Source organism: Dysidea avara, chromosome 3 (genome assembly GCF_963678975.1).
Source record: "Dysidea avara chromosome 3, odDysAvar1.4, whole genome shotgun sequence".
Taxonomy (NCBI): domain Eukaryota; kingdom Metazoa; phylum Porifera; class Demospongiae; order Dictyoceratida; family Dysideidae; genus Dysidea; species Dysidea avara.
Window position 1 is genome coordinate 41,405,630 of NC_089274.1, and position 17,199 is coordinate 41,422,828.

Genomic DNA, 17,199 nt, shown 5'->3' on the forward strand with positions numbered 1-17,199 from the left:
ATCAGCTACAAACAAATTGCCCTGTAGAGAGATCGGCTACAAACAAATCTACCTGCAGAGAGATCAGCTACACACAAATCAACTTGTAGAGAGTTCAGCTACAAACAAATTACCCTGTAGAGAGATCGGCTACAAACAAATCAGCCTGTAGAGAGTTCAGCTACAAACAAATTACCCTATAGAGAGATCGGCTACAAACAAATCAACCTGCAGAGAGATCAGCTACACACAAATCAACTTGTAGAGAGATTAATTACAAACAAATCACCCTGTAGAGAGATCAGCTAGAAACTACACACAATGTAAGGATTTCAGCTACAAATAAATCACCTTATAGAGAGTTCAGCTACAAACAAATCACTCTGTAGAGAGATCAGCTAGAAACTGGACACAATGTAAGGAGTTCAGCTACAAGCAAATCACCCTTTAGTGAGTTCAGCTACAAACAAATCAACCTGCAGTGAGATCACCTACAAAAAAGCACCTTGTACAGAGTTCAGCTACAAACAAATTACCCTGTAGAGAGATCGGCTACAAACAAATCAACCAGTAGAAAGATCAGCTACACACAAATCAACTTGTAGAGAGATCAGCTACAAACAAATCACCCTGTAAAGAGATCAGCTAGAAACTAGTCACAATGTAAGGAGTTCAGCTACAAGTAAATCACCCTGTAGAGAGTTCAGCTAAAACAAATCAACCTGCAGAGAGATCAGCTACAAATAAATCACTTTATAGACAGTTCAGCTACAAACAAATTACCTTGTAGAGAGATCGGCTGCAAATTAATCAACCTGCAGAGAGATCAGCTACACACAGATCAACTTGTAGAGAGATCAGCTACAAACAAATCACCCTGTAGAGAGATCAGCTAGAAACTAGATACAATGCAAGGAGTTCAGCTACAAGCAAAATCACCCTTTAGTGAGTTCAGCTACAAACAAATCAACCTGCAGTGAGATCACCCACAAAAACGCACTTGTACAGAGTTCAGTTACAAACAAATCACCCTGTAGAGAGATCAGGTAGAAGAATTCACCTTGTAGAGAGTTAAGCAACAAAGAAACCACCATGTAGAGAGTTCAGCTGCAAACAAATCACCCAGTAGAAAGATCAGCTAGAAGAAGTTACCTTGTAGAGAGTTCATTTACAAAGAAACCATCATATAGAGAGTTCAGCTACAAAGAAATTACCCCGTAGAGAGTTCAGCTGGAAGAAGTCACCTTGTAAAGAGTTTAGCTACAAAGAAACCATCATGTACAGAGTTCGGCTACAAAGAAACCACCTGTACAGAATTCAACTACAAACAAATCATCCTGTATAGAGATCAGCTAGAAGAAGTTACCTTGTAGATAGTTCAGCTACAACAATTCACCCTGTAGAAAGATCAGCTAGAAGAAGTCACCTTGTAGAGTGTTCAGTTACAAAGAAACCATCATGTAGAGAGTTCAGCTGCAAACAAATCACTCTGTAGAGAGTTCAGCTACAAAGAAACCGCCATGTAGAGAGTTCAGCCTCATACAAACCACCTTGTAGAGAATTCAACTACAACAAATCACCCTGTAGAGAAGAAGTTACCTTGTAGAGAGTTCAGCTACAAAGAAACCACCATGTAGAGAGTTTAGCTGCAAACAATTCACCTGTAGAGAGTTCAGCTAGAAACAAATCACCCCGTAGAGAGATCAGCCGGACGAAGTCACCTTGTAGAGAGTTCAGCTACAAAGAAACCATCATGTAGAGAGTTCAGCTGCAAACAAATCACCCTGCAGAGAGTTCAGCTACAAAAAAATCACCCTGTAGAGAGTTTAGCTAGACGAAGTCACCTTATAGAGAGTTCAGCTACAAAGAAACCATCATGTAGAGAGTTCGGCTATAAAGACACCACCATGTAGAGAGTTTAGCTGCAAACAAATCACCTGTAGAGAGTTCAGCTACAAAGAAACCATCCTGTATATAGTTCAGCTACATTTCAAGTCACCCAGTAGAGAGATCAGCTGCAAAAAAAATCCTGTGGGGAATAATGAGCATGTAATAAATATATGTATATAATTTGTATAATTACTAATAAAATCAAAAATAATTGAAGTACTAAAATTCTTCTTTAAGTTCTTTTCTTCTTCCTTTGGTAAAGAAAAAAACACATGGGTTAAAAAAGCCCCAAATCCAGCCATAGGCCGGCTTTGCAGTATACAAATACAAAAAGAAGTGATATCTAATCAAAAACAGCCAAGCTGTAAAAAAAGGTGCGGCCCCCATAAAGGCCATGGTGAAAAAAGATGTGAAATCCAAGGTGGCGGCCAAGAAATGGCTGTGATGGTAGGTTAATGGTTACATTTTAATAACGGCAATTCAGGTGAATTTTGTGCCGCTTGGTCTTGGCACCAAATTCACCTGAATTGTTGTTATTAAAATGTAACCATTAACCTACCATCACAGCCATTTCTTGGCCGCCACCTTGGATTTCACATCTTTTTTCACCATGGCCTTTATGGGGGCCACACCTTTTTTTACAGCTTGGCTGTTTTTGATTAGATAGATACACCACACTATTTTGGCCAATCAAATTAGTATTATAGATTTTTGTCATGGGACCTTGACAAACAAGTGTAATACTAATTCTATTGGCTAATCGCTTGACGTATTCAATATAATACGTCAAGCTGCTATTGAGAGTATTATATAGTTACACATTCAGTTGTTGGATTAATTTCATTTTATTTCATTACATGTAACACCTATGTGTGTTGTCATCCCCTAATAAGGATAGCTAATTTGCTCACTTGTATTTTGTCACATCATCATTCCATGTGTTTATAATATCCACTCAAAAACAGCCAAACTGTAAAAAAAGAGTGCAGCCCTCAAAAGCCTGGGTGAAAAAGTTGTGAAATCAAAAGTGGTGGCTGTAGGAACTATGTAATTAGAACATGAACAATGATAATCATAGATGCACACACAGTTGTACACATGTCCATATTGTATGTACTGTCACGTGATTTAATGATATGCCTCGTGTCAATCCTACATGGCGCCGCGAGCAGCTACGACTCTATTGTAACCAGCTGATTGATTCCCTGGTGCCGGTTAGAGGCACCCGCTAAAGTGAACCCATTGTATTAGACTGTGTTTTGGGCATTTCCTCTCCGCAGCATTCCACTGAGATGCCATACACCTTCAGACTTAGCGATCTCCCGAAGCTCGACCTCCAAGTGGACAGAGGCGCCGACTTCGTTGCTTGGAAGACCCAATGGAGCTCATATGTTAGTCTATCCGGATTAGGTGAGGAGTCAGCTGAAACACAAGTGCACGCATTAACACTGTGCTTCTCACGTGAGACACTTAGTATCGTCGATAATCTCGGGCTAACTACAGACCAGCGTAAAGACACGCAAGCTATTATCGCCGCTATTAAACGATACGTTGACGGCCACATCAACGAATCAGTCGAGCGTCGCAACTTTCGGAAACGGATCCAACAGCGTGGTGAAACCTTCGATGACTACCTGGTGGCTCTTCGTGAATTAGTTAAGACTTGCAGCTTTTGCTCACCCGCATGCACAGCAAAGAATATCCGAGACCAGATCATCGAAGGTATCCTAGAGGGTGACACGGTTGAACACTTGCTCCAGCGACAAGATCTTACATTAGATACTGCCATCACGACATGTAGAGCAGAAGAAGCTGCAAAGAAGCAACGCTCTGCAATTTCTCAGCCACAATCAGACACCATCCTTACCTTACGAAAACAAGGACCATATCACAAGAGAGCTGGCCTTCAGCCCACCAGTCCCGATTGTCCAGGATGTGGAGGCAAGCCGCACCAAGGAGGCCGCAGTCGCTGCCCAGCTTACTCTTCCACGTGCCACAACTGTCAGAAGGTTGGCCACTATGCACGTGTTTGCCACTCTAAACAAGTTCAGCCACCATCTCATCCTAGCCTCCCGCCATCAACAAGGCAAATTCAGGTACACACAAACACAGGCTTTGAGACGCAACCGTCTACGTTATCCACTATCAAACAGGTAGCCACCAATGACCCAGTTCCGACCATTCCTATTCACCTCACTTCACTGAATGGTTCTTGCTCGACAAACGTTCTGCCAGACTCAGGAGCAGATATCTCAGCTGCTGGCCCACCACTGTTAACTCTTCTTAACGATCATGTTCATAACCTCATCCCCTCGGATGTCGTCCCTCACACTGCAAATGGCCATAAGATGTATCCCCTTGGATACTTACCTGTCACTTTCACACTCGGCAAGAGACAATGCATTAGCAATGTGCACGTCTATCCAAATATCACTGGTACTATACTTTCATGGAGAGCTTCCAAGGACTTAGGGATACTACCAGACTGTTACCCACGCCCTAGTAATGTAGAGCTTCGCCCACAGCTGAATGTACATGCTACAACCTTCCTTCCACAGTCAAGTCAACCACAGTCGCAAACACTAATCACAGAATTCCCATCCATCTTTGATGACCAGATAAGAACCATGGATGGTGAGCAATTTCACATTAGCCTCACGCAAGATGCAAAACCCTTTTGCATTAAGACACCACGTTCAATCCCATTCGCTTACCGCGACAAGTTGAAAGATGAGTTGGACTTACTGTTGTCACAAAAGGTCATTGCTCCAGTCACTACAGTCACAGAGTGGTGTGCACCAATCGCGGTCACCCCTAAGAAGAACAGCGATCGCATCAGGATGTGTGTAGACTTATCTCACCTCAACAAGTTCGTGCGTAGAGAACGCTATCAATCGTCCACACCTGCTCAAGCTGTGGCCGATATAGCAGCAACAGATGCAAAAATATTCACTGTACTAGATGCACTGAAAGGATACGACCAGTGTCCACTAGATGAGTCCAGTCAACTCTTAACCACGTTCATAACCCCTCAAGGTCGTTTCAAATATCTCAGGGCCCCGTATGGCCTATCATCGATTTCTGAACATTATGACCGCAGAATGGCGGAAGCTTTTGCTGGTTTACAAGGCTTTCGTCGCATAGTTGATGACATTGTTATTTATGACAATAATACTTCAGACCATGCTGCTCATGTGAGACAGTTTTTACAGCGGTGCGTAGAGAAGAATATTGCCCTTAACCTGGATAAATGTCAGTTCTTTCAATCAGCAGTCACTTTTGCTGGCTTTCGGTTATCTTCTGATGGATATCAAGTGGACACAACGATTACTACGGCTATTTCGCAATATCCAAAGCCAAACACCAGAACTGACCTTCGCTCCTTTTTTGGCTTAGTAAACCAATTGTCCTCAAGCACTGACGCCCTAGCCGCACTCCTGACACCACTAAGACTACTTTTGAGTACTAAAAACGATTTTCTCTGGTCTAGCGATGATGATGAAGCCTTCGCAAAGCCAAGTACTGATGCCAGTAGACAGGGTCTTGGATTCATCCTCCAACAGCAATCCAATAACAAGTGGACCCTCATCCAGGCTGGGTCCCGGTTCCTCACCAACACAGAGTCTAGATATGCTGTTATTGAACTGGAGATGCTAGCTGTCGCATGGGCCATCCAAAAGTGCAAACTATTCCTTTCCGGCCTCCAGCATTTTTGCCTCTTGACTGATCACAACCCTCTAGTCCCTATTCTCAACAGCCGCCGCTTAGATGAAATTGAGAACCCACGCCTTCAACGATTGAAGTCTCGCCTGATGTCTTATAACTTTACGGCAAAGTGGATTAAGGGAAGTGTTAATGATGGCCCTGATGCTCTATCCCGCAATCTTGTATCTAATCCTCACAATAGTGATGCCCTTGCAGAGCATGACTCGCCTAATGAACCAGCCTTATCTATTACAGAGTTGAGAGCTATCACCACTGACGCCCACGAAAGCTTGAAATTGCAAGACGTCCGCTACCATGCTTCTCAGGATCCAGAATACCAACAGCTGTACAATATAATACTCAACGGCTTCCCAGATCACCGCGGCCAGCTTCCACAGTCATGTAGACCCTACTGGAATGCACGTGAGCACCTTTCCATTGATGACAATTTGATAGTTTACGGATGCCGTCTACTGATACCACCTTCTATGCGTCACACCACACTGTCACATCTTCATGAATCGCACCAGGGCACTGTACGCACTAAACAACAGGCGCGCCTTACGGTTTATTGGCCAGGAATGGACAATGACATCGACAACATGCTCACTTCATGTAAAAAGTGTCAAGATCTCCTTCCCTCCAATCCTCGAGAACCTCTTGTGTGCAAAGACAAGCCAAGTAGACCATTCCAAGAGATCTGTGCAGACTTTTGTTGCTATGGTGGTCAGGACTACCTCATCGTTGCTGATTGCTTTACAGATTGGCCTGACATAATCCCAATGGGCCACAACACTACCAGCTCCCACCTTGTTAGAGTACTGAGACAATGCTTTTGTCGCACTGCCGTGCCAGATATACTGTGGTCAAATGGCGGGCCACAATTCACTTCAAAATGCTTTCACGACTTCTCCAGACAGTGGGGCTTTATCCATAAAGTGTCGTCACCATATTACCCACAAAGCAACGGCAAAGTCGAAGCCATGGTAAAATCTATGAAAAAACTCATTGCCACTTCCTGGAACAAACGTTCTCTCAATGAAGATGCGCTTTGCCGTGCACTCTTACAGTACCGAAACACCCCATCTCGCAAGGATGGATTATCACCTGCTCAAAAACTATTTGGTACACCAGTGCAAGACTCACTCCCAGCTCACCACCGCTCTTTTCTACCATGTTGGCAAAAAGCAGTCACGGAAGCAGAAACACAGGCTACAAATTCATTGGAGCAAACACAAGCATATTACAATCTCCATGCCCACACACTACCAGACATTGGAATAGGCTCACGCGTTGCACTGCAACATCCACAAACGAAAATGTGGGACATTTACGGAACTGTTGTTGACATTGGTCCTCACCGCCGCTATTTTATCAAGACTCAAAATGGCAGAATCCTGACAAGAAACCGCCGGTTCCTACGACGCAGAACTGCAACATCCTTGCTCCCATCAACAACACCAGCACCCCCTGAACAACCACAGCAAACCTTTCCACAACAAAGTACCTCAGCAGAAGTCTGTTCAAGTCCACGACATTCAACTCGCACCCACCAGGCACCCAAAAGACTTATAGAAGATCCAAACTGGCCTTAATTATCGTCAGCATTGTGCCCCTCACAAATGCTTGGGGGGAGGTGTAGGAACTATGTAATTAGAACATGAACAATGATAATCATAGATGCACACACAGTTGTACACATGTCCATATTGTATGTACTGTCACGTGATTTAATGATATGCCTCGTGTCAATCCTACAGTGGCCAAGAAATGGCTGCAGTGATGTTAATCCTAATAAATTTTAACAATGCACACTGCCATTATTAAAATTTTTTAGCATTAACATCATTGCAGCCATTTTTTTGCTGCCGCTTTTGATTTCACAACTTTTTCACCCAGGCTTTTGAGGGCCGCACTCTTTTTTACAGCTTGGCTGTTTTTGAGTGGATTTCACTTCCTTTTATATTTTCAAAAACCAAATCCTGCACCTTTTTACTGGGATATGGTTTCCAGGCTGTTGTATCACAAGTTTTGCTAGCATGTAGCACATATTATGATGATTATGATGATGATGATTGGCGCCAGTCAGTCATATTAGTCTGCTCGCAGACCGCCTGGGGGTGAAACTAAGTTAATACTACAAATATACTACTGATCAATACGAAAATGGCTCTGCTTTGATGAAATAGCTACTAGATTGAGCCTCAAAGTGTTGCAACAAAAGTATGGTGTTAATGCTCTAATAGAGCGCATGTTTTTGCTTTCGCTGAAATCATCTAATAGAACACACATAGAATGTTCTAGAGCAATCTAGATTTTCTATTGGTAGATCAGTTTTACTTATTAAATTAGAATTTTCATTTATAAGGTAGAAATTAAGTTAAGTGATCAGCCAAGGTAGCGGTTAAGGATGCAGGCGTTAGGTATGGAGGTCCTTGGTTTGAACTCTGGCCATGATGAGTTCATTTTTAGACATTTTTTATGTACCTTTTTTTGCCCCCCCCCCCCCCCCCCCCCAGTGATTGCTCTATTTGAGTATCTCAATCCCACGATTTTACACATGCTCAGTTTTTGCTTTATAACTTTGTCAGAGATGCCAACCTCTCAACAATTTTAGGAGTGAGACCTCAAACACTACCAGCAAGACTCAAGTGCAGCTCCAGAATTTTTGGTAGTAAAGACCAAAAAAAAAATAATAAAAAAAGGTCGCTGCTTCCTCAAAGTACATAAATAAGCACAGGGCTGTCCAATTTTAAGCACAGGGCTAATGATGAAGCAGATCAGGCGTGAGAAATGCATGAGAACTAAGCTGAAAGAATGAGAAACAGATGGTTAGGCGTGAGAGCATGAGATTACTAGCCAAAGAGTGAGACTCACGCCTAATGCGTGAGAGTTGGCATGTCTGTTTTGTCTGTTACTGTTCTAACCACCAAAAGGCACTCCTACAATGATCAGCCTATGTACACACAAATTTTCAAGTTATTCCTCTACTCGGTTTACCCTGTAGCAATGACAAAAGTTTCATCTTTTTATGTGAATAAACGCTCATAACTCATTGGATATTTATCAGATTCATAGCAAACTTGGTACGCGAATGTACCTTTATATGCTCTTTACTTGTGTGCCAAATATCGATACAATGGAGTTACAAATTTGTGTTTTATAGCAGTTTTTGCAAAGTGTGCGAAAAGAAATTGAAGCCCCAGTACCCCCCTATGGTGAAGAAAAAAAAACAAAGAAATTAAAATGAAACTTTGGCCACTCATATCTCAGAAACTGCTAAGGAGATTTCCTTCAAATTTGGTATGTGGCGTGGCCTACCTGGCAGACACCTCTGCAGTAGTAAAACTAGTTCCAATTGGATAAGGGATTATGGAGCTACAAAGGTGTGAAAATCGTGTTTTCTTTCTTCCTGTAAATATACTCATGGTGCAGTGCGCTGACTTCTTGGGCCACACGACACACTACCGTGTGTCTTGACCTGTAAATATACTCACGGTGTGGCGTGTTGGCTTCTTGGGCCACACGACACTACTGTGTGTCTTGATGTCATAACCATTGAATGGCTTCATAAACATTTCTGTTGTCTGATGAAAGGAATGCAATAATGCAACTTGCTTTACTCAATTTATTTACTGTTTGAAGTATGCTGTATTTGGGGTTACAGGAGCACAGTTGGGAAAATATACAGAACAGTTGAAGCAATACAACATGTCTTACTCATTGTATAATATAGAAATAAAAGTACACTATTCACTTTGACCTCAAAAGTATGATAATTAACCTATTGTATTTACTGTGCATATCGTATTACTAAATTAAACAATGTACTGTATCCATCAAAATTAATAATAAAAGAAATCTAACTGAATTTATAAGGGTGTATGGTGCTACCAATGAGGAACCAGCACTTCATCACACCTCCATATGTGACCAGATTTGCAAAAAGGTACCTTTTTCACACATAAAATTTGACCCATTTTTTCAACTTTCAAACTTTGTAACTTTTGTATCATTGCAAGCACGTGTCTGTAAGTTTCCATGAGTATGCCTACAATATGTGGCTACATCTTGGTACAAAAAGAAAGTCAATCAGTGCACGGAGTCAACAGTTATGAGACTTTGTTTGCTGGTATGTCTAATGTGTGAAAAAGGTACCTTTTCGCAAATCCAGTCACATATTAAGATATACATACAGTTGAACTTAAATGGTTTCAACATGTGAAATTTATGTCACCACTATGTACCACAGTACTTTTAATGACATATTTACATTGAGTGCATCTATATGACCATTGAGCTTATATATATAGCTGTTATGAAGTTTCTTATAATAGGACGTTGGCTTATATGGTGTGCAAGAATTGCTAACCATTGTAAAGCCAGATTTTAAGGAGAGGGAGAAGTCACCAAATAAGTGTAGGCAATGGCTATCTACCATTCACAATTGTGAGAATACCATTGATGCTACCATCAGTGCAGCAGCGTCAGCTGTCCAAGGGTCATCTACCATCAAGCAAATCAGGTGTACCTAGCTACATTATAATAATGCACACTAATTATCATTACATTTTTAGAAGAAACTGGCAAATGTTGAAAGTTCTTCAAATATTTTTGGAACACACCCTTGATTATATACCAGCCAAAGCTATACAGTGTGCAGCAGTGATGCATAGGGTACACTAGTGGTAATCTTTGTTATTCTAAGTGTTTGAATCATAATTCATTTTAGCAACTGCAGCGCGACAATGATTTTTCTAAGTTTGAGGTTTATGACAGGATTAAAAAAAGGATTAACATGTATGCGAGTGATGAAACCATAGTATCTAAATTCAGGTTTGTTTTTATTGTACTGTATAGTTGCAATGGTAGCGGAAATTTTATAGCACAATATACATAACTACAAGTATATGCATGGAAATCATGTTATACTGACTGCTAGTGAACATACTAGCAGCCAAATTAGTTATGATACAAAATTAGTGATTGGGGAAGGATTACAGCAATTATGACAGGAACAATGAAAGTAACGAGTGCACAGATTGTTTTGGTTAATAAAGAATTCCAGGAGTGTTCATACTTTGATAGACTTAATTGTTGAGGATTATCATTTTTGATAGGGGAGTGCTTTCCACAATCTGAGGTGACAATTATGAACAACTAAAACATTCAAATTATGTCATTGATCATACTATGTCTTAACTTAATGTTTTGATATAATTTGAGTTACTGTGCTATATTCATAGATTAAAATAAGTTAAACTTTTATCTTTAAGAGATCAAGCCAGGGATTCCTGTGACCAACTTTTTATGGAGATAATATCAGAAGTGATATTTGCTGTATCATCAGCATCAGCAATGAATGATCCACCAGAAGAAAAACTTGTTTCTAAGCTGATTGAGACAGTTCTTCCTAGTACAGGGCCTACCCAAGAAGTGTCAGCCCTGAAAGATAATTTACCTGACACAATTCCAGTGATCCGATCATATGTTCTTCAAATACTTTTGGAGTACAAGTATGTAGATTGGTTTTATGTCTCTACCTGTAACTTTCATATTAAAACAAGCTTGAATTGTTGTAATAATAAATTTAAGCCAAAAATTTTGTGTGCACATTTACCAAGCAGCCAAACTGTGAAAAGGGTTGGCCTTCAGGGGTAAAAATGTAAATCAATCTGTCATAGTAGTTATGCTTCTGTGGGGCAGAAAATGTTTAGACTCTATTGGATCATAAATTTTCTTCACCTCAGGTTTGTTGAAGTTGTCGAACTTTGACCACGTTATTAGCAGCAAGGAATAGAAGTGCTCGTCACTTTGATCTGTGCTGGGTGATGATGTGTGAAACTTTGTTAGGAGTCCCATAATGATTATATCAACAAATCAACATACAAAAGCTTCATTCTTTCTCATTGTTTGGTAACAGTTGCTTTCTGAAATTGAGCCCAAAACAACCATTTCTTCCTTTAATACCTACCTGATGTTCAAATAACATTGACTGTGGTCTTTTCCAGCATCTGTTCTATATCCTGTGTAACTTTCATGGGGAATAGATCACCAGAAGCTGAGTTGTAACCTCCTGAAGGAGCCACACCATTAAATTTGCCCCACAGAGTTCAATTGCGCTTGAGCATTTTATTGTAATTTTGTGACGTAAAAATATATATAATAACACAGTGCATGGCTGCTTTATTTGCAGTTCATCACTTGCCCAGGCTAGAAGTGCATCGATATGGGATTTTTCAAATATACTGATAACCAATATCAAGAGTTATATTATGAACTCTTGCCAATATATTAGCTTTAAAATTACCAATCGGTTAGGTTGCATCTGAATGTTAGCAAGTTTAGCTTTATGCTCTACCCACAGTGGCTACAAGATCAAGTACACATAAAATTGTACTTTTAAGTGAAAAGTCAATACAGATATCGCGATATCGTTACTGATACCAATACCAATATTTATATCTGCACCTATAGTCCAGGCCACATTTGAGCAATGTAGTCTGGCTAGCCAATTATATAAACTTAAGGCTGAAATAGATTGTGAGAATTTATTAATACTGCCATTCAACTTGAATCTTTCCATGAAGCCAGTCAGGCAATCCATTTTTAATTCTTACTATAATTTGTTCACATACCTAAGCCCTAATTTGTTTGTTACATTGGCCAGCTGTCCAAACATTTAGAAACACTGTGAACTGAAACTGTTCATCAAAAAAGCACTTTGATATGGGCAAGAACAATCAATGAAGCTAAAAGAATACACACTCCTTAAACAACTCAAAAGCCTTGATTAAAACACTGACATCTTCAATTAAAATTTTCCATGCTGTCCTTAGGTCTCACAAGTTGACACTGAGATACTCTAAGAGTCACCTACTCTAATGCATAGAATAATCAGAAGAAGACTACTCCGTTACAATAGTCACTAAGCAATTGTATATCAGGAAAATTTTGAGGGAGAAAAGTTTGATGAATTTTGCAAGTGAGCAATGTTTTCCTGAACTAAAACTTGCCAAATCTTAAGTCCAATACAAATCTGTATTAGCTACTAACAAATTTGCCAAACTTTTTCTTGCCAATATCCTATCATTGCAAAGTTTCCTCTTGTGCTATAAGGAGGTGTCTAACAAAACAACATTGGTGCGGGGGATCAAGTCACCACTGGGTCTGGGATATTTTTCTACATTCTTCACATTTCAGCTACATGTTCCTGACTCCCTGTATTTACAGGCTGTAAGCCTTCTCACAGGGGATAGCATTCACAGAATAAAACTGTTTGCTGGTGAGAAGGCGATGTTTAAGTACAGGTTGAATGCAGAGAAGATCTCAAATCTCAGCTGTTGTGGCTTCTCTGGCGCATGCCTAGACTGCATGTTGTGGGGGATCAAGTCACCACTGGGTCTTGGAATTTTTTTTGCATTCTTGTTTCAGCTACATATTTCTGACTCCCTGTATTCACAGGCTTTAAGCCTTCTCACAGGTCCCTAGTGGGATAGCATTCACAGAATTTATATTGTTTCAAAGTCTTTCTAAGCAATTCGAATACAAATACAAAAACATTTACATGCACTGTTTTGAAATTACATTTTGTGAATAATGAATGCACAAGTCAACTTGATCAAAGAAAATGTAGAGTGATAATGAAATTTTGAGAATTCTCACTGGCCTATATAGTCAAGCACTTTTAGCAGCTTGGCTGATGTGGTATATAATTCTTTTCAAACCCTAAATTTAAAGTTTGTTTTATGTACATTTTGCTATGCAAAACAACTATCACCTTTGATAAAACTCTGAACAAGGATGAAAACAAGATGTATCGACTTGTACTATATGCCTGTTTTACCTTCTGGTTCTTTCCCATAATCTAGGGCCATATACATTAATTTTATTATTCAGGATAGTGTTGATCAGTGCTGAAAAACCATATATTTCTTTCTAACCATAAAACAATAATGTAGATTGCTTAATTTTGTGTGGAGAATTGCTCTTGATTAGTGCATATAGGTCTTATAATAGTTCTCAAGTTATTATATAATTGTTTAATTAATGACTCCTAACTGCATTTCTGATAGTATTGTACTTGGTCATGGGTGGCTCTAGGGGTTTTGGTGACTGGTTTCTGATCCAAAATTTTTGTGATACCAGAGCCTAGCTATACATTGCATTATCATGCAGAAAGGAAAGCATACACCAAGAGGAGGTTGGTCACGCATTACAATTCTGTGATATATGATTGTTATATATGCAACCAAGCATTGTTCCCGATGTTTAGGCTTGAGTCTATTATGCTCCAAAATTTGCCTATTATGCTTTTTGGCATTTCCCCAAATTTTTGCCAATTATTCCTGTTTTTATGCTTTTTAGAAATGCATTATGCTTTTATTTTGTGTGCTTTTTCTTTGTGCAGAGAAGTTCTTCATATGATAGAATGCAAATGGAGAATTGTCAATTCAACTGCAACATACAAATAATAGCAGTAGCTTGAAACTGGGATGTACGTTGGTAGGCATATTAGAGCAGGTGCTTATCTATAGTCCCTCAAAACCTATAAAGATTTTCTTGTCTAATATCTTTGTAGCTTTGTATGCAAATAATTATATATGCATGGTTTCTGATTGATCTTCTGATTCGTAGCAATTGGTATTCAAAGGACAGTAACTGCTCAGTATAATATGTGACTTGCATTTGCAGCTCCATGCCTAGTACATATTAGCCTCCCGGGGACAAACACTTTAATTGGTTCTTATTCTCTCTGTTGCATGCGATGACTGTTCTATTAGAGTATTTGACTGACTTCTATTAGAGAATCTCGATCATTTTGAAATATTTTCCTGGTTTGATATTTACCCCAGTCTCACTGGAGACCTGCAGGGACTTCACTATTTTCAATGTCCAGACATTTACTAGCTATACTGACTCACTAAACTTTACTATCATCAGAGCTTCTATTGTGTTGTCTCCAATTGAGCTTTCAATAATCATAATCATCATATTATCACATTTTATTCGAAATCAGACAATGAGGCGCTTTATATAACACCAAATACAATCACCTAAACTGCTTTGCCATGCCTTGGTACTAGTTGGCACATGACTATACATGTATCCTATAAAACTCAAACCCACAATGAAAAGCATTCATTCCGTCGAGTGCAAACTTGTAGTAGCTACGACCGTAGTGCATTTTTCTACTCGTTGTCAAAAATCACTTCACCATCCAAAATAGGTTAGCCATTGAATTTGTGACTGTTTTAGCAGAAGTTATACTTAGTGTGGCGGAAATTTTCCCATCATGCTCTTAATTATGCTCCATTATGCCAGCATTATGCTTTATGCTTTTCATCCCCTATTATGCCAAAAATTATGCTAGCATAATCGATGCAAGCTTACTGATGTTAAGGCTTGTGTAACAGCTAGGAAAGCAGCGTTGTACATACTGAGAAGGCTTGTGTAGGTCTTGAGAAGAATTGGATATACAATCCATCCTATAGAATATTAGGAAGTGTCAATGTTAAATTAGTTCAACATTCACTTCAACACTTCTTTGAGATCATGAGATAAATGATGACATGTGACCAACCTCCTCTGGCATACACTTGTATGCCAGTGTATATCTGGGGACTTAATCCTCTGAAATCAAAATTGAAAAATAATTTAACTATGCTTGACTGTTGTATTAGGGTGACTGCACTATTGGGGTATCTTGATCTTTCTTGATCAGTTTCTGGAAACGTCTCTCTAGAGCTGTCCTTGCTGGTTGTATAATTACTTGAGATTAATCTGTATTTTTATTACATATTATAGCATGGATCAAGTTAAAGTATATCTTCAACAATACTTCACAAAGTCATGTGACATCATTCAAAATGATATGGACTTCTGTGTATTGTGTATCCAGTGTTTTGAGGTATACATGATCATTGCAATATGCAAACAAATTTACATTTGATTTCATACACTTTAGGACTCTTTTCTCAAGAAAGCTAGACAGGGATCTTTTATTGATGCTTTGCAGTTGGCAATAGAGTCACTTGAGTTTGGCATTCGATACATATGTACTGACACGCCCGATTTTATGTCTTTAAATTATGTAGAAAGTGTTGCAAAAGTTAGGTATTCACTAGTCCTTGTGGGCAAAGTCCTTCATGACTATTATCTTAATTCAATGAGTCTTTCCAAGCTGTCTCAGAATGAGATCAAGAATGTTGACAGACTTTTAAACTCAGTTCAGAGAATGTGTTTCACAATAGAAGAAAATGCTAACCAGCATGAACTATTGGTGGTTGATTTTCTAGTGAAAAACATTGTTCGTAAATATGGAATATCCACTTTAGTGTCTGTTTATCATAGCAAGGAAATCGCAGATTTCTCATGGGTAATACCAAAACACTTGAGACAGTCTCAAAGTGAAGATAATGTAAGGTGTTACATATGCACGTATTTAGCAGTGGTTTTACGAATACAATTATCTTACAGGAAGGCACCATGGTTGATCCATTTGTGATTTATGGAAAGCGTTATACTGACTTACGAGACAGCATTACTACCTCTCTTGAGGAAGAAGAAATCACAGCATTTCAAATGTTTAATGTACGTTCACTATAAAAGTTGACAATTTTTATCACTACAATGTGTATACACAACAGCCTACACCAGATGATAATGTACAAGTGCTGTTAATATTATTACGTACAATCAGTCTGGGTTATTTGAATAATTTACAAGATGATGTATCACAAAGTTTTGATGTTGAGGTAAGCAAAATTTGAGCTAATCAATATACTGAGTAATGTTGATTACTGTTGTCACAGGTCTTGGAAAATCTCAAAGAAAATATCCAGTTAAGTATTTTTGATACTGACACTGAAGTATGGTTACATTTAGTTTTTGTAAACAAACTGCTATGCAAATGTTTGTTTTCGCAAACTTTAGCTTACGCAAATAGCAACTCAACTGATTTATAACTTCAAAGAATGCCCTTGTCCTCTACTGACTATTATGCAAGGACAGAGTCTCAGTGACCAGCAAATTCATGCCATTGTGGTGCACACAGCTGTAGTAGTTATGTGCAGTGACAACCCAATTTTGTCTCCACTGAAACACTTTGTGAAGTCTTCTGCAACACTGCAAGTAAATATACATGCTTTGATCATTACATTTGGCTACTATTTTGTAACTCTTAGGACATGTATATCCCTTCAATGCCACATGATGAACTATTTGAGCATGCAGAAGTTACAAGAAGAGCAGGAAGGATTTATAGTAAGTGGCTGTCTAATTAATGCATGCATTCAGAGTTATCATTTTTCCAACAGAGTGTAAATATGGTCATCCTTATGTTGTTACTGAGGTATGTTTTAGTGTGTATCACATTGGTTGGGCATCACTGATTTTTTTGCTCTGGTACATGCTGTAATTTTACACTAACAATAGTATTTTGGCATTTTATCATATAAATTATTATGATTGCTTTGCAGTGTGGAAATCCTGTAGAGACTAGACAATGTGAGGTGTGTGGTGAACCTATTGGAGGATCTTACAAACTAGCAGAAGGGAACACTGAATATAAAGGGTAACTATGATTACACCTTTAGCAATTATTCTATGCTCAACAATAAATTG

The 17,199-nt window shown here is 39.1% G+C and overlaps 1 protein-coding gene across 1 annotated transcript in view; it reads left to right on the plus strand.

Moving 5' to 3' along the window:
- The window catches only part of LOC136251030 (E3 ubiquitin-protein ligase RNF213-like), a 35,242-nt gene that overhangs the window by 3,177 nt on the left and 14,866 nt on the right, over positions 1 to 17,199 (plus strand). Inside the window, exons 2-14 of the mRNA XM_066043411.1 lie at positions 9,912 to 10,099; positions 10,152 to 10,251; positions 10,307 to 10,410; positions 10,851 to 11,090; positions 15,382 to 15,484; positions 15,542 to 15,994; positions 16,054 to 16,167; positions 16,224 to 16,331; positions 16,389 to 16,445; positions 16,510 to 16,707; positions 16,761 to 16,839; positions 16,893 to 16,927; positions 17,055 to 17,149. Of these exons, the coding sequence (XP_065899483.1) occupies positions 9,912 to 10,099; positions 10,152 to 10,251; positions 10,307 to 10,410; positions 10,851 to 11,090; positions 15,382 to 15,484; positions 15,542 to 15,994; positions 16,054 to 16,167; positions 16,224 to 16,331; positions 16,389 to 16,445; positions 16,510 to 16,707; positions 16,761 to 16,839; positions 16,893 to 16,927; positions 17,055 to 17,149 (1,874 nt within the window). The remainder of the gene's footprint in view (positions 1 to 9,911; positions 10,100 to 10,151; positions 10,252 to 10,306; positions 10,411 to 10,850; positions 11,091 to 15,381; positions 15,485 to 15,541; positions 15,995 to 16,053; positions 16,168 to 16,223; positions 16,332 to 16,388; positions 16,446 to 16,509; positions 16,708 to 16,760; positions 16,840 to 16,892; positions 16,928 to 17,054; positions 17,150 to 17,199) is intronic.